The 24,355-nt window shown below is 38.9% G+C and overlaps 1 protein-coding gene across 12 annotated transcripts in view; it reads right to left on the reverse strand.

Annotated features, from left to right (window-relative positions):
- The window catches only part of tjp1a (tight junction protein 1a), a 194,874-nt gene that overhangs the window by 119,547 nt on the left and 50,972 nt on the right, over positions 1 to 24,355 (reverse strand). For all 12 annotated transcript variants that reach the window (XM_067441586.1, XM_067441617.1, XM_067441608.1 and 9 more), the window contains one exon: positions 14,186 to 14,342. Coding sequence is in view for 11 of the 12 variants with exons in the window: in XM_067441617.1 (XP_067297718.1) it covers positions 14,186 to 14,342 (157 nt within the window). In the remaining variant the exon portion in view is untranslated. The remainder of the gene's footprint in view (positions 1 to 14,185; positions 14,343 to 24,355) is intronic.

Here is a 24,355-nt window from a genome sequence, read left to right on the forward strand (position 1 = left end):
AACACATCAAACACAGTCTTCCTCAATAACTGGTATAACTCTCTCTGGTCAGGACATTACCCTCTCCACAACTGTCACCAATCTTCGTGTAAGATTTGACCCACAACTCAGCTTTGAAGCCCATATCAAAAACCTCTGCAAGACATCTTTCTATCATCTCAGAAATATTGCAAAACTCTGCCAAACACTAACCTCCTGTCTCCTCCAGACTGGATCACTGTAACGCACTTCTCATCAGGATCCCTAACAAAAGCTTGCAGAGACTGCAGTGTGTTAAGAATAGTGCAGCAAGGAACCTGTTGAGAGTTTGAAAATATGACCACATCACACCCATTGTCCATTCACTTCACTGGCTTCCTGTCTCTGCCAGGATTGAATACAAGGTCTCCCTTCTAACCTACCAGTGCATCTATGGAAATGCCCCCTCCTATCTGAAAGAACTACTCACACCTTCAACTACAGCTCGGTCACGTCGTTCAACAAACTCGACAAATTAAACCTCCTTCATCTTTCCAAGATTAAGCTCAGCACTATGGGTGATCAGGCTTTCTGTTCTGCCGCTCCGCAGATTTGGAATGCCCTACCCGATCATCTGAGGGCACCTCAAGCTCTTGAGACTTTTAAAAAAGGACTTAAAACATTTCTTTTTAGGAGATCTTATGTCTTTTAACTATTAAATCTATTAGTATTTTATAATTTTTAAATGATCTTAACTTTAGCACTTTGAGATTTTTTTCAAATGTAAAGTGCAAAACAAATAAAATGGTGCCGGCGAGTGTGGCACAATAAAAGCCCCGCTGCTCGCGTGACACATTCATCTTATTCAATCGCACCAGCGGCCTTGCTCAGCTCCCTCAACACTTGGTCCTGCTCTGCTTCATACTACAGTAACATTAATAATTGCACCCATGAATATGATTTATGCGAGAGTTCTATCCCGATTCTTTTCCACCAGATGTGAGGTGAAGACCACATGTCCTAAAATGATACGCTCAAACTTGGTGTCATCAAAGTACGCCTTTGTTTTGAATAGGCGCCCTCTAGTGGATGAAAAAGTTACATAGTGCAGCTTTAATTCCTTTTTCCGCAAAACACAAAAAGATCAGTTCCCATTGACATACATTTAATTTTTGGTCTATATAAATGGTAAATGGTCTGCATTTATATAGTGCTTTCAACAGACCCATGGCCACCAAGGTGCTTCATATTGCCTCACATTCACTCATTCACACACCGACGGCGCTGTCAGCCATGCAAGGCGCCTTCCAGCACGACACTTGATCAGGTGGAACTGGGGATGGAACCACCAACCTTTCCCGCTTGTAGACTTTCAAAGGGAAACAAAACTGTTCGGTTGCCAACATTCTTCAAAAAATATCTTTATATTAGACAGAAGGAAAAAAAAGTCATACAGGTTTGGAACGACATGATGGTGCGTAAATGATGACAATTTTTGGGGTATCCTTTTTAGACATAAAACTGCAACCTTCCATCTGATATAATTTACCATCCTACTATAATTTAACATAATAAAGTTAGCAACAGCTAACAAGCAAGTAGTTTGCCACATATTTCCTTGCAAAAGCCAATTTTTACCCGGACTCTAAACATAAATCACAACATTGTTTCTGTGAGCGTGCGCGTGATAATCATTAAAACATGCATTCATTTTAAGCACAAAAATGTGTCTCCTGCTTTCTTCTAAAAGCCATTTCTAAACTCAGTGTAAATCTGGCTTAAATGAATCATGATAGACTCTAATAACTTAAATGATCGAGTTTTGTTTAAGCCATTAATCAAACCTAAGGATTATAAAAAGTGAAGCAGAACTGCTGCAGCATCGAATGACCTGTGACCTTCAATGTGACAGCATATTTTCCCCCATAATTGCTTTAGCACTTGATTAAGGGAATAGTCAATATCTGCTTGACTTTATATGGCTTAGTAGAGCGATTTCTCTTGGTCAGTTTTATTTTGTGTTCCTTTGTTCAAATCTCCTCCTACACCTCTTTCTGTTTCTAATTCACTCCCTCTCTCTCACACACACAAAAGCATCCAATGACGTGCTCTGGCAGGAGATCACAGGACAGCGGCCAGTGTATTTACTGACTGAAGTAGGTCCAGACAGCAGCCCACTGGTCAGCTCAGCTCAGCCTCTTTAAAAGGTTTCCATTAGACTCCATCACTTCCTTTAAACTCCTCCGGAGCTTTCTGTCAAAAAGGGACCTTAGACAAACCCTTCCCTTATTTAATGGAATTTGGCCGAGGAGGCATGAAGGCAATGCAGGGAGCATCCCGCCACAGGTAGAGGACAGAAATAGCAGCTCTGATCCTAATGGGGCACAGCAGAGGGGATGGACCATGATGAATCAAGCCCGGGGGTGCAGGGCTTCGCTGGGTACAAAACACAGCTCCAGACAGAGAAGAAAACACTGTTTGCTCATGAACGCTACTAATCAAGCATATACTTTATAAACACCTCCATGGCTAGTAGTGGATAATGATTCATACTGATGTATTTAAACCAGTGTCAGAAATAAAATACATGCCTATACAATCTTTTTTAATCAGGTCACTTTTCTCAAGTGTCATCATCCTCTTTTATCTCTCTCATCCTGTGGTCTGCTCTCATGGGCATGAAACAGGAAACCCCAGGCCCCTGGAAAGCAGAAGGAATACACCTTGGGCACGTGTGGGTTGGGAACGTTTAGATGAGTTACGGCACAATTCTTCACACAAAGAATCATTTATGAGAAATATATAAAGGAACTATAAAAGAAAAAAAAGTAATTTCAGACTTAATTTAAAGGGGAAATTAATGGGGAATATTGTCCTATTCTCATTACCATAAAGCGAAATTACAGTAATGCAACAACAAAAATCCTTTACATATTACAGTAAAGTACATTTGGTTAGAAAATAGTTTAAAATGTCAGTAAAATAAATCAACAAAGCAAAAACTGGTCCTAAAATAAGCTTAATTTTGTTTAATTAAAGTTTTTTTAATTTCAAATTTTAAGTTGAAATATGACCTGTCTATGTTCTTGTGTGCATTTTTACCCTCACAAAATCAAGGGGGGGGAAATAAGTGTCAGCAAACATTTTTGTCATAATGCTGAGGAAAGACTAAATAAATAAATAAATTAATAAGTAAAACAACAAACCTCCAAATATTTGCAACATCTACAGCTCACATTTCATTCACCTGCACGGTTGCTTTTTTTAAACCTCAAAACAGCCCTGTCATCCTCTCCTGGGGTCAGATATCACCCACACCAGTAGAGGTGTAAAAAGCTCCAAGGAGGAACAGATTTGTGACGGCGGTAAGTGATGCGGAATGCTTATATTTGTTATTCGTCAGTCTCCTGTAAACAAGACATACAGCATCCCAGCCCAAAGCAGCTCACCATGGCTTTCGTCCTCTTACTGTAGAACAGCCTTTCTCAGAATCAACAGCTCAGTTTAATTCAGGAGCAAAGAGGAGCTTATATGAATACACATGTACGCCTGAAGACATCCCCGATCTTCAGTTCAGAGCCGGGTGAATGGAAAAGATCTGATCTAGTACACACAGTGTGTATGCCCGCTCTCCCCCTCGCTCCCTTTCACTTCTTATATCACTTTATATACCCCCCACCCCCTCTGTCTCTCATTCTCGTATGCTCCCTCCATTAAATAAAGAATTTCCCAAGAATCATTCCTCTTCTCCCCCCTCTGCCATCGGCCAACTGTGTTTCCATAGCAACAGACTAAAAGACTTGAATCCTCCGGCTCACACGGAATCAGTGGTGGCAGGCGCATTTCAGGGGCGACTGAACCTGTTGGTGTTTGATGTTGCAAGTGTGCAGTAAATGCAAGTGAAACAAAACCAATGCGCGCTCATCGCCCTAATACATCCTCACTGTGTGCATCATGCTACGTAATGATATAATACATCATTTTGAGAAATGAAACACCAGGGTGGAAATGACAAGTTGGTTTCAGTGCTCTGTTTTCAAAGCATCCTGCGAACGGCTACATGTGCTGTGTCTATATTAATAAACTAACAGCATTTACTTTGAAAATGCATGTTTCGCATAAAGATAATCATAGCAATGTTAATTGATGACTTAGAGAATCTGTAATGACATGAATCGATACAGAAGTATGGAAGGCAGTACAGACACACACAAAAAAAAAGGACAGAATACACACTACATGACAGAGGTACACGCCTAATCCACTCGTGGCGACCTGTTCGCATACATACAGCTTGTCGTAAATCAAAATTCCATCAATCAGCTCTGAGCTTTGATTTTCCCCCTGACCTTCTGCATGTCCATGTAAAATGTATGACGGCTTGGAGTAATGGCACATCCTCAGGCGCGTTTCTAAGCGTCATACACACTCAAGACCCAATAAATGATCAGTGGCTCCACATATCTAATGTAACCCACTTATTTTATTAAAACCTAAAGAAAAATGCTTTTAATAAGAGCATGTCGTGAGCTACATCTCAAAAGAACAGCATGTTCTACAGAGCAAGAATAGAGCAGCCTTGTTATTCCCCGACGTAAACAACAGTGTTTGGGCTAAAAGGGGTCTAAGCTTAAATCCAGTTTTAGACTCAAATGTGAAGCATTTCTTGGTTCCATCTGAACGTCCAAGATATTTGTGCAGTGATGTGTATGTTTGTGTTTAAGAGCATTTAGGGTTCGTTCTGGTGGCAGGCAAGGACATAGAAGTAGGTGGTAGAGGGGGAGGGGTGATATCTGGCAGCACAACAGCTCACAATGACTGCGTTCTTCTCAGAGAGCAACATCTCTCCAGACACAGCAGATAACACCTGCTTGGCCATTGGTGGCATACTGTATGCCTGGCAAAAGTACATTAGCAGCTGATGTGGTGTGCTGAGCTGATGTTGTTTGTTTTCTTGCTTGTTTACCTGTTGTGTGCTTATTGCTTATTAGAGCCACTGCAATGCAAGTCATCTTTGTGTAAGAGTTGATACTGTTTTATTGATTGTCAATTCTAAAGAGGAAATTGGACACAGTTATTGAGATATTAAAATTATGCTCCCACCCAAATACTGATTGAGTGGAGTGTATGCTGCGCCAGCGAGGTCCTTATTCACTGCTGGGAGTCTTTCATAAGCAAATCAGCCACCAGACTAAACCAAGCACATTGCATGATGACTGAACGTTGTGAGAATTTCAAAATGTTCAGAAAATATATTATAAAGATATAAATATATATAAGAAAGAAAGAAAGAAAGAAAGAAAGAAAGAAAGAAAGAAAGAAAGAAAGAAAGAGTATGGAATACAAAGTACCCATATGTTCTACTACTTCTGCAGAGATTCTATTGTGAGCATTTGATGGACACTTTACTATCCCATGAGGCCACAGGAGAGGACATTGAAGCAACACAACTGATACTGGTAGGTCATGTGACACGGCAGATTTGGCAGATTTAGCCCAAATTTCCAGTTTCCACCTAAATTAACAATATACAAAACGGAACAATTCGTCCCAGGAACTTTTTCCCCCAGACCTGTTGTGGTCTGCGTTTCCATCGCAGTCTAAAATACCGTAAAGATTAGTTAGGTAACATAGGACTTCTCGTGACTTTCCATTTTTTGCTGGATTTTATCCTCTGCATACAAGCTTAACTAAGCCTAAACCTCGTTGGCGGTCCATCGGACATATTTTCATTGTTGATTCAACTTCTTTGTTGATTCGATATACCAAACAACTCTTACTGCACACACCACAACAGACTTTTATAATGGTGGCGGACATTTTGAGGGGAAATTTTTACCTGGAACTTCATTTAGAACCTGGTTCCTATGGTCGAAACACACCAAGTACCTCCCCAAAGTCCCTAGTTCCTGAGGAAAGTTGCTGCGGTGGAAATGTGGCTTATATAGAACATCTTGAAGTATGTTCAAAATCAAATGTACAACATACAATTCTGACAAATGCAATTTTACTGATGGAACACTCAGACAGTGTTTTGTTTCTGAATGAATGATTAAATACAGCTATTTGTTAAATCCTGAATTAATCAGTTATTTTGAACAAATTGGTTGAGTGGCGTAAAGATGTAACCTGCATACTCGACATCTGTCTGGATCACCTAAACAACTGGAGTGATACAAAATGAAAATCCTTAAGCAATCAAGGATTGTAAATATGTCCCAGTACATGAAACAATGCAAATTTCAAAACAAATTATAGCATGAAACCGATGAGGAGTAATGGCTGATTACATTTGACAAAGCCAGAGAAGAGCAAGTCAACCTCGCATGTCTCTCAATGAGCATCCCAACCCGATCTCTTCCTCAGCCACAGTAGACTGTTCTAAATTATTGATCCATGTTCTTTTGTCCCACATAATTCAGAAGCTATTTTGCATTTAAAGACAGATGAAGGAGTCAGTGGTTTGCTCTGAATAATTAATCATGGCCAATGCTTGACAGTCCTTATTTGGATCTCTCCTTTGAGGGCATTTTTCTTTCCTGATATATTGCCAAAAGTATTGGGACACCTCTCCAAATCAATGAATTTAGATGTTCTAATCACTCCCATGGCCAAAGGTGTATAAAATCAAGCACCTAGGCATGCAGACTGCTTCTACGAACATTTGTGAAAGAATGGGTTGCTCTCAGGAGCTCAGTGAATTCAAGCGCGGTGATAGGTTGCCACCTATCCTTTTGTGAATTTTCCTCACTACTAAATATTCAACAGTCAACAGTTAGTGGTTTTATAATGGCAGGGTCAGCGTATGTTGAGGTGCACAGTGCACAGAAGTCGCCAACTTCTGAGTCAATAGCTCCAAATTTTGTGTGGCCTTCAGATTAGCTCAAGAACCATGTGTAGAGAGCTTCATGGAATGGGTTTCCATGGTGGAGCAGCTGCATCTAAGTCTTACATCACCAATGTGGGATGCAGTAATGTAAAACACACCGCCACTGGACTCTTAGAGAGCATTTGGTGGAGGGGGAATTATGGTGTGGGGTTGTCTTTCAGCAGTTGAGCTTGGCCCCTGAGTTCCAGTGAAAGGAACAGTTAATGCTTCTGCATACCAAGACAATTTGGACAATTTCATGCCCCCAACTTTGTGAGAACAGTTTGGGGATGTGTCCTTCCTCTTCCACACTAGTGAACAAAGCAAGGTCCATAAAGACATGGATGAGCAAGTTTGGTTGACTTGACTGGTCTGCACCTGACCTCAACCTGATAGAACATCTTTGGGATGAATTAGGCCCTGTCCACACGAAGCCAGCGCTTTCCCAAGCCGATCTTTTTTTCCCCTCGTTTCAAGAAATATTTGCATCCACACGAGATTACAAAAACGGACTAAAAACAATGTAGTTTGCATGCCAGACCAGTGTGTGGCGCTGTAATTCTGCCACAGAAATACACTAAAAACGGAGAAGAAGAGTTGTGGCTAGGCAGGGGTATAGCAGTGGTCGGAGGTGAGCCAAAAATCTCACAATAAAATAACAATAAATACATTTGCTTCTTAACAGATGTGTTTAATTAATGCCTACACCTACCCCAACCCAAAACATACCCTTACAGGTATGCAGATACGTTATTAAATGACGCGATATTGATGTGCACATGCCCAGTGCCCGTAGCTGTATCCCTTACCTCTTTCACCGTGCTGGACGTAGTGTGATGACATCACCGTTTAAGAAAATATACGGATTCGCTGTACACACAAAAACGTAAGATGATCGTTTTCAGATTTATCCACTTTGGGACCCAGTTACGAAAAATATCGGATTCATGCTTCTAAAACGCCGGATCTGTGTGGACGAAACGCTGATACGGTACAAAATGTATACATATACAGCTAAACGCGTCTCCGTGTGGACGGGGCCTTAGAGCGGAGACTGTGAGTCAGGCCTTCTCGTCCAACATCAGTGCCTGACCTCACAAATGCACTTCTAGAAGAATGGTTGAAAATTCCCATAAACACACTCCTAAACCTTGTGAAAAGCCTTTTACAGAGAAGTTGCTATAGCTGCAAAGGGTGGGCCAACTCTATACTAAACCCTACGGATTAAGAATGGGATGTCATTAAAATTCATGTGCATGTAAAGGCAGACGTCCCTACACTTTTGCCAATATAGTATAATATAGTGAATTTTATCTTTATTTTCGTCCACTTAAAATTCTGCAGTCAAAACATCCAGGCCACGCTTGACATGAGGATAGTGCTGTGTTGATCCCATTTGGAGGCTGTCTTTTAAAGTGATACATGATTGATGCCACAGTAAGGCTCTGTGAGTTAGCTGAGACAGACACTGCAACCCTTACATCAAGCTAATATTTATTTTTATTCTCTCTCTCTCTCTCTCTCTCTCTCTCTCTCTCTCTCTCTCTCTCTCTCTCTCTCTCTCTCTCTCTCTCACTCTCCATCTCACTCTCTCTCTCTCTCACACACACACACGCACAAACGCGCATGCACACACGCGCACACACACACACACACACACACACACACACACACACACACACACACACACACACACACACACACACACACACACACACACATTATATTTCTTTCTCAAACAAATATTATCTTAGCTTCCCACAATATTTAAATCTTCTTCAACTCTCTGGTGACCATTTGCAGGTTTATTACCTTTACACATCTCCTGTTGATTCTACATCATTGTCAAATTAGCTTGGCTCACTCATCCATATTCCTGCAAAGGGAATTTCCTTCTTTTCCATTAAGCTCAGTCTATAAGCCAAGATTCCCCACACACTTCTGACACAAAAGTGATTTTCTTTTTAGTTAGAAATACTCTAATTGTCTTGAGGGACTACTACAAAGTAAACCATCAAGGGTGGATAAAGTGGAACAGGAAGAGATTTGGACATCAACAGAAAGCCAATCAGCTGTTCCCAGATGAACCTGTAAGGATATGCCAACAGAAAACTCTCCTTTCAGCGAATTACACTACCGTTTAAAGGTCCCGTTCTTCGCATGTTTTCGAAGCTTTGATTATGTTTACAGTGTGCAATATAACATGAGTTCATGTTCCACGTGTAAAAAAACAGTATTTTTCACACAATTTACGTATCTGTACAGCGCTGTTTCCTCTGTCCTAAAAACGGCCTGATGATTTCCTTGTTCTATGAAGTCCCTCCTTCAGAAACACCTAACGAGTTATGATTGGGCCAGCGCCTTAGCGCACTTTGCCCGGAAAGGTCCCGCCTCTTACCATAACAGGAAATGCAAGCGCTGAATGCGCGCTCTTCTCTTCTCCTGGGAGAGCAACAAAACCACGCCCCCTATTTTGCGTGTTCTTGTGGGCGGAGGGTTAGTCAACAAACGGTTCTAGTGACGTCATTACATCCCTGCACTTCCTGCTTTAGTCCAAACCGGCCGTTCGCTGTAGGCTTTGAAAGGGAACTTCTGTTAAATAAAATATCTCGCTTGGCATTGAACTTTGAGCTTTATAATTTTACAGGTATTATTTATGCTTAACAGCAACATTTCACACTAACTAAAGTTTGAAAGATGGAATCGCGAATAACGGGACCTTTAAAGGTTTTGGATCTGTGAAACATTTTTCATGTTTAAGTCTCTTATGTTCATCAAGCCTGCATTTATTTGTTTAAAAATAGAATAAAAACATTAATATTGTGAAATATTATTAAAATGTATAACTAATTTCATATAATTTATTCCTGTGACAGCAAAGTTGAATTTTCCACAGCCATTATTCCAGTTTTCAGTGTCACATGCTCTTTCAGAAATCATTTTAATATACTAGATTTACTGCTCAAGAAATATTTAATTTTATTATCAATGGTGAAAACAGCTGTGCTGCTTAATATTTTGTGGAAACTATGATACTCATTTTTTTCAGAATTCTTTGATGAATAGAAGGTTCAAAACAAGTTTTTTTTTTTTTGCAACAAGGTAATCTTTTAGGTAATCTTTTTTGTCACTTTTGACCACTTTAATGCACCCATGCAAAATAAAAAGTGTTCATATGATTAATTAAGCAATTCATGCTTATGGTGTGAGAAACGAAAAGCAGTTGCTTAAGCTATTTAACTGATTTTTTTCATGCCTAGAAAATTGCCACACTCGTTCATTCTCAGCATGTGTCACATCTCAGCATATGTAGCATATTCTGTATAATAATGCATAAGATGATTCAGGGATCAATGCCATTATCATACTATAGCATCATTTTCTCTTTCTGTGAAAAAAAAAAGCTTAGTATTGATCTTTATCATCCAAATAAATACTCTCAGCCAGGCAAGTGTGAGATATTCCCCATTCCATCATTAGCTTTATGATCGGTCATCTGTAGTTATTCACTTGAGCAGACCTGGATTAGAGGCCAGACAAGCTTTAAATTTCCCTGGCCATCAGCCCCATCTACATCCTTCACATCAATAATGAATTAACTTATGTGAACTGGAATGAGACCATTTCTAAATTTAGCTACTATACAGTCTCCTCACGTACAGGCTACCGGCTTTCACTTTAGGGTTGCCCCTCTATCGGGATACTCACACGTGTATAAATACACACAGGCACAAACTCTCTTGGTCGATGCTGCAATTACATGTCAACAGGGAAAATATCACTCCAACAAAAGCGGTGGCAGTTGCCGAAGCTCAGGGGGGGAGAGGTTAATTACTCCACAAATGGCTAAAGCAAATGACTAAAGACTACATCAAGCACCTAGACATCCCTAAGAGAATAGACAGAGTGGCCATCTGGATAAAGTATGCGCATGTACAGGTGTTGGTTCGTCCTTTTTAAGGGGGCTGCAGCCACCCGCCTTTCATCTTAGAGCTTTAAAGGGGCAGTGTGTAGTATGTTTGAGGCTCTATTGACAGAAATGCAATATAATATATATGTTTTCATTACCACTTTACATAATTTACCGTTATGTTTTATTACCTTAGAATGAGCCATTTCTATTTACATACACCACCCTTTTGCACCGTCATGTTTCTACAGTAGCCCTAAACGGACAATCAGGTCTACAGATGTACGCTAGTCACTCTCTGCTCCCTACTACGAGAACATTTTTGTCCCGCGTAGGCTCCCGTAGCTTCTTAACGTGCGCCGAAAACTAGGAGTGAACAGTACGTGATTGCAATTCGCAACCTCACCGATGCCACTAAAATGTACACTGCACCTTTAAATATCTTACAAATCTGTGTTTGTGTGATCTCTCTTCATGTGTACAGAAGGCAGTGACTACAGTAAGGAATTTTAGGTTATTTTACCTACTCATCTATCTACATACCCATCATTTTATCTACCCACTCATCTACCTACCACCAACCTACCCATCTATCTACCAGTGTACCCATCCATCAACCTACCGAATTATATGTCTACCATCTATCTACTTCCCTACCCATCTACCCCTCGATCTACTTACCCATCTATATGCCTGTCTGTCTACCATCTGTATGTCTATTTATTTAGTCTTACCTATGACTATAAACATTTAAACTTCAGATCTTCGTAGACACACTTTAAAACTTCCAAACGTTAAAATAATGCACTGACAAACTTTGCTTTTCTAGTTAAAAACACATAAAAGTACACAAATCTGCATACTGTTTGCTACCTCAATTCATTTTCAGACATTGAAAAGGTATTCTGAGTTCAATTCTGAATGGTGCCTGGCCGATACAGTGTTTAAGATGGTGTGTGTGTCCATTTTTCTGTTGTAGAGTTAAAAAAAAGTGATTGAGTCATAAATATGATCTAAAACGAGCGTCTGTGTCGCAGCTCTTTTAAAACACTATATTACAGTGCATTAGGGACACATTAGGCCAATGCTGGATTTCCGAAACCGACGGGACCTCCCTCCCCCTACACAACACTCTTTTGTAAGTGCACATGAGATGACCAGGGCCAGGCAAGCGGCTTTTAGCTCACCGCAGATTCACGGGGATATCATGGTTTTTAGGGCTTGAATCAAGCGGCTTACCCGTTTAATTTGTGAGATTACTCTTCTAATTTCTCACTAAAACAAACCACTCAGCTCTGACATATGGAATGTTTTAAAGTTTTTCTATGTGAAACCGTTCTCAGATCTCATTGAACAACTGTCTTAGGCTGTGGGTCACACGTATGACACTTTTACTGGCAGCTCGATTTAACTCATCTGTTAATGGTGTAGGATCTCACACATCCACACGCACACATGCAAATGCAGCATGTTCACAAACACATACACGCAGGCATATGCCTCTGGTGATTAATAGCGCCACTCCTCCACATCTCTGACGTCAGCAAGTTTTGCACAAGCCTCACGTGACTCACACTTTTGTTTTGCACATCACATGATCAAAGAAGTAATCTGATATCATCTGGCAGTGGGGAATATGAATGGGGACATGCCACCTACTGTGCTGCTGTCTGTCAGCCTGTGCTTCGGGGCTAAAGCGTGTAAAAGTAAATCAGTCCAATGCATTTTTCTTTGCTGCCTAATAAAATTTAAACAGCCTAATGTGACACTCTAGGTCCTCAGGACTGTTATTCTTGGTGACTGTAAAACCAATAGCCTCATGATAACGTCTCTGCCAGTAAAGGAAAATAAAGGCGACAGCGAATACACCAAAATCGAAATACATTTTACGTTATTTAGTAGTACAATGCAGGGATCCAAATGAACTCCACTCTATTGAAATGTCTATTGTTGTCTTGGATCAATAAGAAGGTCTTAAGGTAAACAGACTAATCATTACTAATTGCTGTGTGCGCACAGTGCTAGTCTAATGAAGAATAAAAACGGAACAATTGAGGAGATTTGAAGCCATGTAGACCTGATGTACTGGTGCGAGATAGAGTCAGTGAGCTGGTGGCCCATTAATGATGGCGAGGTCAGTACGTTTATGTCCAGAAGCTATTTTCCCCGCTGCTCCATTTAATTTAGACATGTAGCCGTAAATTATAGAACAATGCAGTGCTATGTTACGCTGCGAGTAAAAATAGCGTGTTTTGATACAAGTGAACATCTCGAATTGAATAAAATAACAAGACTCTTGTGTTAAGTACATCTCAGGAGGGAAGAAGAAGAAAGAATTTCCATCTACATCTATATTTCACAGCACCTCGGGACACTAGAAACAGTGAGTACACTGACAACACAGGCATGATCAAACACTTTTCAGGTTAGGATGGATTATTTTAAGATTGGTTTAAATAAATAGTTTGTCCAAAAATAAATGTTCTGTCGTTATTTATTTACCCCAATGTTGATCCAAATGTTCTATTTTCTGAAACACACATAAGGAGAAATATATATAAAGAATGCCACTGGTGACTTTTTCCATATGATTACAAAGGCTTTCAAGCTTCAAAAAGCATACAAAAGCATCCTAAAAGAATCATAAAAGTCCTGCACATCCACTATATTCAAAGTTTTCTGAGGTGATACGCAAACTTTGTGTGAAGAACATTATTCATTGAATCCTAAACAGAAATTCCTTTCTCTCTTTAACACGTTTACGAAAGTCCAAGTCGGACTGATTCTGTTCTTAAGTTCAGCTCGCTGACTCCATCATTCACAGCCCACGTGAAGGAGTATCAACAAAGAACTACTCACATTTCAGTCTGGATGTCACCCAAAGCTTTTGTATAACTTCTGAAGGCATGAACTTTGAGAACTATATTCAAATGTACCATATATTTTATATTTTTATGGTGCTTTTTTGTGTGAAGGCCTCAGTTCCCATTCTTTGTAATTGTCTTTTGTGTTCCTCAAAAGAAATGAAGTCATTCAGGTTTAGAATGACACGAGTGTGATAGGATTAACTTACTTTAAAGTGTCACTTAAATTTAAAGGAAATACAGTTATCTCAAGACAGATTTGGTTATGCTAGCATTAGGTTTCAAGATTACATTTGAATACGGTGTACAGTAAAGGATGCATTTGACCTAGGTGACAGTGTCAGGGTTATATAAATGCACATGAAAATCAGAAACACACCTACCCCCCCCCCCCCCCCCCCATCGCGATCCTTCTATAGCTTGCAACATTCATTGCGCAAAATGGAGGCAATTGTATCTCAATTCTTCCCAAACAAGCTAAGCTGATGACACTTTCTCAGCACAGTCACAATAAGAGTTCCCACTCAGCCTGTGAAGAACAAGCGACTGAATGACATCATCTCTGCATGCACTGTATGGACTCACATTGCAGTCCAGTAGATCTATGCTGTCCAGGCTCTTGCTCCTGTGAATGCGGCCCTTGATCCTGCGCAGTGATGGTTTGCCCTGACTCGCAGCCGCAGCAGGTGCCGTCGCAGCAGAGGCAGCAGAAGCAGCGGGGGCATCTGAACCAGGTGGCACCCTACAGCGGACAGACATTAGCACATAATCATACGGCATGCAGTAAAATACATTTATAAATGTTAAATATATGTATATATGTATATATATATATTTGTCAAAAATAGACTGTTCTATTCATGTACAGTCCCACGAAAAAGTTAAGCAGTTCAACATTGACAATAATAAATGTTCCTTGAGCATCAAATCAAAATATTATAATGATTTCTGAAGGATCATGCGACTCTGAAGTGGCTGCTGAAAATGTAGCTTTGCCATCAACGAAAATAGCCATCAAATTTAATTAACATTTCACAATATTACTGTTTTTGATAAATGCAAATAAATACTGCTTTGGTGAGCATAAGAAACTTATTTCAACAGAAACTTATGAATGGCATTGTGCATTTTATCGGTTCATGCATTCCAATGGAATCAAATCCAGGACTGAGCGTAGTCATGCGCTAATGTTTGAGATACTGTACAATAATGCCTACCTAACTGCAAGTTACATAGTATAGTCAAAAGATTTCACATGGAAAATCAAGTACATCTTCTGCAATTTATTTGATGGTGCAAGAACTGTACACGTCAGAGCTTAGGTGTCATCACTAGTCCCTGATTACCCTAATTCACCCAACTAAAAGCAAAGCTTATGAAAAAAGATTCTTACGTAACTCTATTCTCACCACTAGGATAGATTGACAGAGTTTCTTTTGTTGTTTTTTTGTTAAAGATTGACAGTTTTTTAAAACTCTTTATAAGACTCTACTCAGTATAATGTGCATGCATCAAAGATTTGAGAAACATTTCTCCCCCTCACACCCATATGGATCTCTCTTCTCTCACAGGAGGTGTCTGCTAGTGTGAATTAGTGCAAGGAGCAATTAAACCCTCGGGACATATTGCTCATGATAGCTTTAATACTCCCATAAAAACGCTGTCTCCATAATTAGTGTAGCTTTCTAAGCCAGGCATCACTGTTACTATTGCTCATACTTAAGGTAAGGGATTTTAAACAACCCCCTAACCTTATGTATTACATTTTGCTTTGTAAGAGCATCCAGCACGGTTTGTGCAAACTGCTAAGGACATGAATGATACCCCATTGTATGCGTCCTATCAACAGGGTATATGCAGGAATCCTGAAGTTAATTTCAATACCTTTTTAAGACTTTTTAAAGACCTTCTCAAAATATTTTAAGACCTCATCGCACTTCATGTTCTAATCGGCAACAAACCTTTAGTAAACAGTTGTAGTCGAATGTAGACTTAAAATCTCTATCGTAGGCCAATTATCGTTTGTATTGCATATCTGTTTTACAACGGATGGAGGGCGACACATCACCTAACTGCGCATTTCGCAAAATACATGACATCACCCGTAGACGGCGCTCGCCAGGGATGGAAATTAACTTTTTTCAAAGTCTGCCACTCAATGTTTTTACCAGTCACTTTTTTTGTTTTTAACAAATTAATACTACAAGCTCTACAATACTTCAGCAGTTTATTTAATCTCAAGTCTCAATGAAATACTGACATTTTCACGATGATTTGTGGTCTTTTATGTCTTCCAGTTTTATGGTTTTTAGTCCCAAGAATGAAACTATTCGTTTTGGCATCTTTGAAGCGTGTTGACAACATACTGAGCAGAACATTATCAGAATGGGATGCACCGAAATCACAATTCTTGGCCGAAACAAAAAAAAGAAGAAACCAAAGCCGAAAACCGAAAAATAAAATTCAAACTAGAATGTTTAACTCGACCTCACTCATGTGTACATTAAATAATAATGCACATGCCTACTGGCCTGCAGAAAGGTACAGAAATTGAATAAAGTAATCAAATGTAAAATAACTGCATATTTAACTGTTTAAATGAAAGATTAATCCTTATTAAACTTACAAAAGCTATTCAATCAAGAGCTTTGTTTAATGTCAAACTAAATATAAGGACATCACTCAGGCAGCAGTAAAGGCTACTGCGCCTTTAAGACCAGATGCAGGGATATGCTCGTCTTTCTCGACTGTGCAGTTCACTTAAGGCATATTCAGACTATGTCTGCTAGGATACTCATCAAGATGGACATGTTGACATACTTCTTGTGAGAGTTTGTCCGTTTAAGCGCAAGACTTGAAAGAGAACTCAGAGGTGAAACAGCTCGGTAGGTGAAGTGAGTTTTCCCGCCACAACTCTAAATCAGCCGCATTTGGCTGGTGGCGGTGCTAATTTCCATCCCTGGCGCGCGCGCTCCGAGCAGATCTCAGACTGAGCACCCCGTTGTTTTTTTAATACTTATGGGGATAAAAAGAAATATATTCATTAATACTTTTTGGAGTCAAACTCTTTTGACAAAGCTTGAACAAAATACTTTCAAAATTTAAGACTTTATAAAGCCGTGATAAGACTTTTTAATACTTTATAAGGGTCTTAATTTTCCCAAAATTGATTTATCACCTTTTAAGACTTTTCAAGACCCCGCGGATACCCTGATCAATAAGGGCGTGTGCTATTTCTTTTCAAAGTGATCAGACTTACGACCACAATCTATATCTATTTTAGAGAACAAAATATCATAGAAAACGAGAGTACCAGTTCTCTCTCCCACTATTTCTCTCTTTGGGCCAAAGTCCATAGAGCTACTGTAAGCAGGCGATCCAGGGGGAAAAGCTGGAGGGAGATTTGTTTTAGTCCTGTCATTGGATGATTTATGTAACCCCTGCGGCCTTTAGGAATGAGTATCACCTTCCAGTTTGATTTTCCTACTGCTGTCTCTTGTCAAACTGAAAAGAATAAGAGAGTTTAAAGTGCACACACACACACAGTGAGATAAGGAGAATTTATTATAAAAAATCCTTAAAACTGCTCCAAAGTAAATAAAGAATTGAGGATGCGCATTGTACAGGAGTCTATGGATGCCATACAGTAAAATAAAGACAAATATTAGCTTGAAATGCATATCTGATTAATGAGCATCTGATTTGCTTTTCTCCATTTGATAACATAAATGAGATTAAAAAAAAAATTTAATTAATTAATTTTATATATATATATATATATATATATATATATATATATATATATATATATATATATATATATATATATATATATATATATATATATATATATGAACTATTACAGCATTACAATAAGTGATATCTAATCATTCATGAAGGCTGAAAATGTAAAACACTTATTCAGGTGTGCAGAATTATTAGGCACATTTTCTTTTGCAGCCAAAAAGGAGAGATTTATCTTGGACTAAAAGAAGTCAAATTAAATGCCCATGAGAAGAATAAAATACCAATGCACATTGCAGTGAAGGCATGACCATTGGGCAGTGAAATGCTCATTTGGTCAGCAGGGTCAGACAAAAACAGGTGCAGAAGAAAAGACACATGTTAACTGCAAATGAATTGAGAATTAAGGTGAAGAATTAAGAGTGAAACCACCAGGAACCCTTTAGTCTCCAGCACCAACATTTTCCAGAACTGCAACCTATATGGAGTCTCTAGAAGTGCAAGGTGTCAGGATCTCAGAGACTTAAGTTAAGTAAAGAATCCAAATAATATGACCCCTACTTAAAGAAGTGCTGTGAATACTGAAAATGGGGTTTTATAGACAGATAGGTTGAGAGTGACTTGAAGGACCAGGTCCTCTTGAGACACTGTTTGAAGAATTCAAATTCACTGAAACTGAAAGAAGTTTTGGGAGTTCATTTTTAGCCCATGTCACAAAATTATCTTCCAAAACTTACCATGTGCTTAGTCACTATACATATGGGTCAGACATTGTTATTCCTGATGAACTGGTTTTTGAACAGAAAACGCTAAACCCAAAAAATAAGCCACTGCAATTGTGAATTTTCACGATCCATCTTCTCTATAGCCAGCTTCTTTTCCCAAAGGACAGACAGGCTGAGAGGCAGTGGCCCTGTTGTCTGTTTCCCCTCATTTTTACATGGTGGTCTGGCTGATACACGTGCTCTCTCGCTCCCTGGCAAAGCACACTCAACAATTCATTCCCCAAACCGGAGAGCAGTCTGGCCAAAGTGAGAGCCTTGGATCCCATTTGCTGCTGTGAATCCCTCTGATTGGCAGGCAGAGCACCAGAGCTGGGCTTCTCTCCTGTGACCTCCACACTGCCCACGATCCCTAGAGGATTTGCACTAAACCCAAGAGCACCGCATTCAATCTGGACCAGCTTCTGTTGCCATCAAGCTCACTCTCTCCCTTTTCTCATCTCTCTCTCTCTCTCTCTCTCTCTCTCTCTCTCTCTCACACACACACACACACACACACTTTTGTCTGTCATTCTGGGGTGGGGACTCATTCACACACTGTACTAAGCAGAAGCCTTAACCTTCTGCAGTACAAGAGTAGAAGAATGTATCTACAATAATTCATAATGGATTCACATAAAGTAACAAGTATAACACCATGTGTACACAAGACACGAGCAATGTGATGAGACAAAAACAAATAGAAATAGTGACAAGACACCACAAATTCCTGAGAGTAAACTGATGACCCGTTCTACTTCTGACACATTTTAAGCTCTTGCGGTAATACTGACACGCTTCTACTGATCTGGTGTAGACACGGTGTGTTTAGAAAACCACCACCTAAATTAGAGAAAAATAGCATTGAAAATGGTTGTATATAATATTTATTAATATATATAATATAATATATATTTAAAATAATATATGTATCGCTTTTATACAATGACATACAAAATTTCATATTGTAAAAATTTCACGTTTACCATTTTCCACACAGCATAAAGAGATCTGTACCTGAAGATTATGGATATAAAATTATGACCACTGACAGGTGAAGTGAATAACACTTATTATCTCTCCATCATAGCACCTGTTAGTTGTGTGGATACATTTTGAACATTGAATATTTTTTGCTAAAAGTTGATGTTTTAGAAGAAGGAAAAATGAGCATGCGTAAGAATTTGAGCAATTTTGACAAGGGCTAAATTGTGATGGCTAGATGACTGGGTCATCTCCAAAACTGCAGCTCTTGTGGGGTGTTCCCGGTCTGTATTGGTCAGTATCTATCAAAGTGGTCCAAGAAACGAACAGTGGTGTATCGGCAACATGACGGCCAAGGCTCAATAATGCACGTGGGGAGCAAAGGCTGGCCCGTGTGATCTGATCAAACAGGCAAGCTACTGTAGTTCAAGCTGCTCAAGAAGTTAATGCTGGTTCTGATCGAAAGGTGTCAGAATACACAGTGAATTGCAGTTCGTTGCATATGAGTCTGCATAGTCTCAGACCAGTCAGGGTGCCCATGCTGACCCCTGTCCACCGACAAACGCGCCAACAGTGGGCACGTGAGGATCAGAACTGGACCACGGAGCAATGGAAGAAGGTTGCCTGGTCTGATGAATCATGTTTTCTTTTACATCACATGAATGACCAGGTACGTGTTTACCTGGGGAACATATGGCACCAGGATGCACTATGGGAAGAAGGCAAAGCGGTGGAGGCAGTGTGATGCTTTGGGCAATGTTCTGCTGGTTACTTTGACACACACCACTTACCTAAGCATTGTTGCAGACCATGTACACCCTTTAATGGAAACTGTATCCCCTGGTTGCTGTGGCCTCTTTCAGCAGATAATGCGCAAGCCACAAAGTAAAAATGGTTCAGGGATGGTTTGAGGAGCACAGCAATGAGTTTCTGTTGACTTGGCCAATTGAGCATATGTAGATGTGCTAAACAAACAAGTCCGATCATCCATGGAGGCCCCACCTCGCAGCATATGGGACTTAAAGGATCTGCTGCTAACATATTGATTAAATTTTTTTTTAAAGAAATACTTTGGTCCCTGGCATTGAGTTCCCTGTGGATCCTGAGTTGCAAACAAAATCTCAGATTAACATTGGAGAAGAACCTTTTATTGCTTGTTGCTTTATCACACCTGGTTAGGGCAAAGTGAAACAAGCCAGAGAGCAAAACCCCAGACAGGAGTATAGTTGGGTAGAAATACACAATAAAATGCTGAGCATTTATCACACTCTTTGGGGCTCTAACATTACAGTGCAAAGTGAAATATGTCTAAAATGCAGCTGCTGAAGTGTCATTTCCTTGGCCCTTAAGAGTAATGCACTAAAATATTAAGCAGTCTGCCCTGTTTATCCACCCCTCTCAACTTCACAACAGACAGAGCATTTGCTTCAAAAGGAAAAACACTCCTCACGACGACTCTAAGAGGTGAGCTTCATGAATGTTACATGAAGTCTTGCCTAGAAATAGCAATTCTTCCAGCTCAGTGTGAGTGTTTTAAGAGGTCACTGGCACTTGGAGATTTGGCATGGCAAGCACTGATTACTGTATATACATATATTATATTTAAGGTTATTTACTCTTTCATATATATATATTTATATATATATATATATATATATATATATATATATATATATATATATATATATATATATATATATACACATATACATACACACACACATTTATTATTAAATATAATTAATTAAATAATTAATTAACGTGTTAAATGTGTAATTTTTATATTTACAAAAACAAATTTGATGTATAATTTATATTTCTATACACTTTTTTTTACTAGATTTAAAGGTGTCAAGAACTGGCTTTTTTATATTTTTATACTGTTGTCTAAGGTCAACTAATGATGTTTGTGTCATTTTTACATTCAAAAACATAACTAATAAGTAAAAGGCAATTTTTTACACTGGTTGTGAGGCTCTGCTGAATGCTTGGATGCTTGGTTTTGCTCTGCTGAATGCTTGGTTTTGTTGGGCGTGCCGCACTGGAGACTTAGAAGTTAACGGCCACAGCTAGGATTGGATAAGATTTGCATATTTAATGAGCTTCAGCACCCCTGAGGGAAGGATTGTTTTGAAAGCGGCAACCGGAATGATTCTCTCGATCACAGGACTCGTAAACGTTTTTATCAAACAAACACAATGATTTATTTCTATTAAATATTATTTATTAGAATCCGCCCAATGGGTGGATATAAGCGCAAACCGCGCGCACACACAACCTTCAAATGTCAAGTCAAAAGAGAGTGAAGAGCGCAGATCAAGAAAGGAATATTATTTCACTCTTTGAGATTCACCGGCCTGTCGACGGTTTTACGTTTTTGTAGCCCGTCTGGAAAACACATAGCCCCGGGACGTTGGGCTTTGCGAGCCCTGGCCCATACATGTCTGAGTCTGACCTCGAATTGCAATGAAGCAACAAATAAGGGATTCTCCAGCCCTGTGACAGCGTGCTAAAGGTATGTTCTGTTAGACATGCACACATAATTAAAATGATCTACAACAATGCAATACTATTACAAATAAAAAACACATTTTACTCACATACGTGTTGCACCATTCCTGTCGGATCCAATATAGAAGCAGCATTGCGTTTTAATCTCAATATTTCTGCAAATCCAGCATTGACCTGAGACTTGTTTACAAACGATTCCACAATGAAATGAGTTAATCAGTTAATTGTCAATATCAGTTCTATTTCCGACGTGAATCAACACAGGACGCTTACATGTTACAAGATGAAACTAAATCTCATCGTCAATATTAATATATTGATACAGAATCACATTTATAGTAATTTGTAAATGTTTAAAATAGCCCACTGCCCAGAAGGTGCGTTAACTCATGTCATGCGGAACATGCTCCAACAGAGGCCATGTGTTGGTGTGAGGGTTCAGCGTAAACAGATAGCTTAGCAAGGCCACGCTGCATGACATTGCATGGTCGGAAGAGCAGAGACCTTGCACGATGTGGATCCATTACTCAGTTCAGTGATTGTGACACCTTGTTAGGATATATTCATTCAATAGGATGCCAAGGTGAGGGCAAGGAGCTTTGATGTATTTGTATCAGAACAGCACATGATGCACACAGCACCTGATATGAGCGAATGCAAGACGGCACTTGGGTGTATGCTTGTCGCAAGCTGGGAAAGTTATGGCTAAACTGCATGGGCCGTTTACAGAACACCATTTAAAAAAAAAAAAAAGGACATTTTTACATTTTGGCCGTTTTTTTTACATGACAACGGAATTTTGGGGGCCAGAAAATGCAAACATTTGAAAATGGAATTCAAAGTGCACGTTTTTTAAAACAATACTGTTATCATCTCTTTATAAACAACAAAAACCCGGATACTCAAGTAAGATCTAAGGGACAGCTTTTCCCAAGTCCAGTTTTAGGTCCAATAAAACAGAAAAAATCTCAAAGAGTTCAATGAGTACTGACTAACCTCATCATAATTCATATCTGTCTGATATTCTCTGCATTTTTCATTTAATATAAATTAATATTAAATATTATTACCATTCCTAAAATCAGGGTTCCCACACATTGGTTAACTTCATATTCAAGGAACTTTCAAGGACTTTCCAGGTTCAAATCGAGGACTTAATGCGGGGACACATTTCAAGTGAGAGCAAGGTTACATCTTGTTACCTTGTAAGATAAATTGTACAGTTTTCATATGTCAAACACAACTATGCAAAAAAGCATTTTTTGGCCATATGACAGAGATCTGATATTCTATTTGTCGTATATCTGTTTTGCATAAAACTGAAGAGTATTCATTACATCCAATACTGTATTCTAAAATGATCTGATATTAACTTTCACAAGGATTTTACTGAAAAGGGCTCAAGTAACCAGACGTTTTAAAATATATAATTATGCTTTTAAGTTGTTCTTGCCTCATGGGTTTACATTATCTTAACAAGCAAAGCAATTCAACATTAAATAAAATATGTGGGCAACAGATTATCACAAATGTTTTATGTTTATTGAACACAATATACAGTCATTGACTGAATATATTTGGGTTCGGTGTAAGCACTGAAAACGTAGAGGTACCATCATAGTAGTTTTGTGCGCGCGTGAACGGCATGGCAACGTACAATAAAGAAAGTACCACATGGCAAAGTACCTCAAACGGAAAATACTTAATGTAATTCGGAAATGTGGGGAAAAACTAACTTAAATCAATCAAGCTAATATGCATAGGCCACAAAGTGTTGGCGAAATAACACATTAGTGGACTGGAGGGAATAATATGGATTTTTTTCCAGGAAACTTCTAACACAAAATAAATCAAGCACTGTCAAGGACCTGTTTGTTTATTTTCAAAACCTTTCCATGGGCTTTAATTATTATTTTATTTTTTATCTGATTCAAACTTTCAAGGATTTCAAGGACCTGTGGGAACCCTGTAAAATAGAACAGGAACTTAATTATTTGAAGTATAGACCCATTTATACTGTGTGTGAAAAATGTAAAATTACATTATAAAATTACATTAGCAACTGGATTTTATATTGGCATTGTACTAAAGTCAAAACTAATTATTAAAATATTATCTGAAATACATGTGTCAATAAACATCTATAAATTCCCAATTATTATTATTTTTTTGTGTATTTTAAAAGAGAAATTATGTATTTCTATACATTTAATCTTGTATTTCCACACAAAACCATATGTAAATATGGAGGTTAAATTTCATAAATGATAATACAATCTTTTTTATTTTCTCTCAAATATTTCAGAGACCCCAACACTAAATCTCCCTGGGGGGTGGTTTAAAAAAAAAAACTGGTAATGATTGGTTTTTAATATGCTTTCTTTTTCTGTTAGTGTTATTATTATTATTTATTTGCACACTATCCCAGAATTCAGAGGCTCAGTAACAAGGTGTTTCCAAACAGTCTCGTGTGACATTCTGCTCTATAGCCATTCCTGGCACGAAAAGCTGGAGGCTTTCTGCAGAGCAATCAAGTGCAACTTACCAAAGACATCAAGGGTCAAAGTAAATCTGCAAATGCATCTAAATTCTTAAAACGTGACACCTCAGTCTTTGGTGAACCTCCGTTACTCACTTCAAACTCAAGCGGAGGAAGCGCCTTGAAACTACTGCACAGAGTTCATGATGTAAACATACAAGAAGAGATACAGATACAGCACAGCTTTAGTCTAAGTAGCCCCTCTGTAATGATTCC

Source organism: Pseudorasbora parva, chromosome 1 (genome assembly GCF_024679245.1).
Source record: "Pseudorasbora parva isolate DD20220531a chromosome 1, ASM2467924v1, whole genome shotgun sequence".
Lineage (NCBI taxonomy): Eukaryota > Metazoa > Chordata > Actinopteri > Cypriniformes > Gobionidae > Pseudorasbora > Pseudorasbora parva.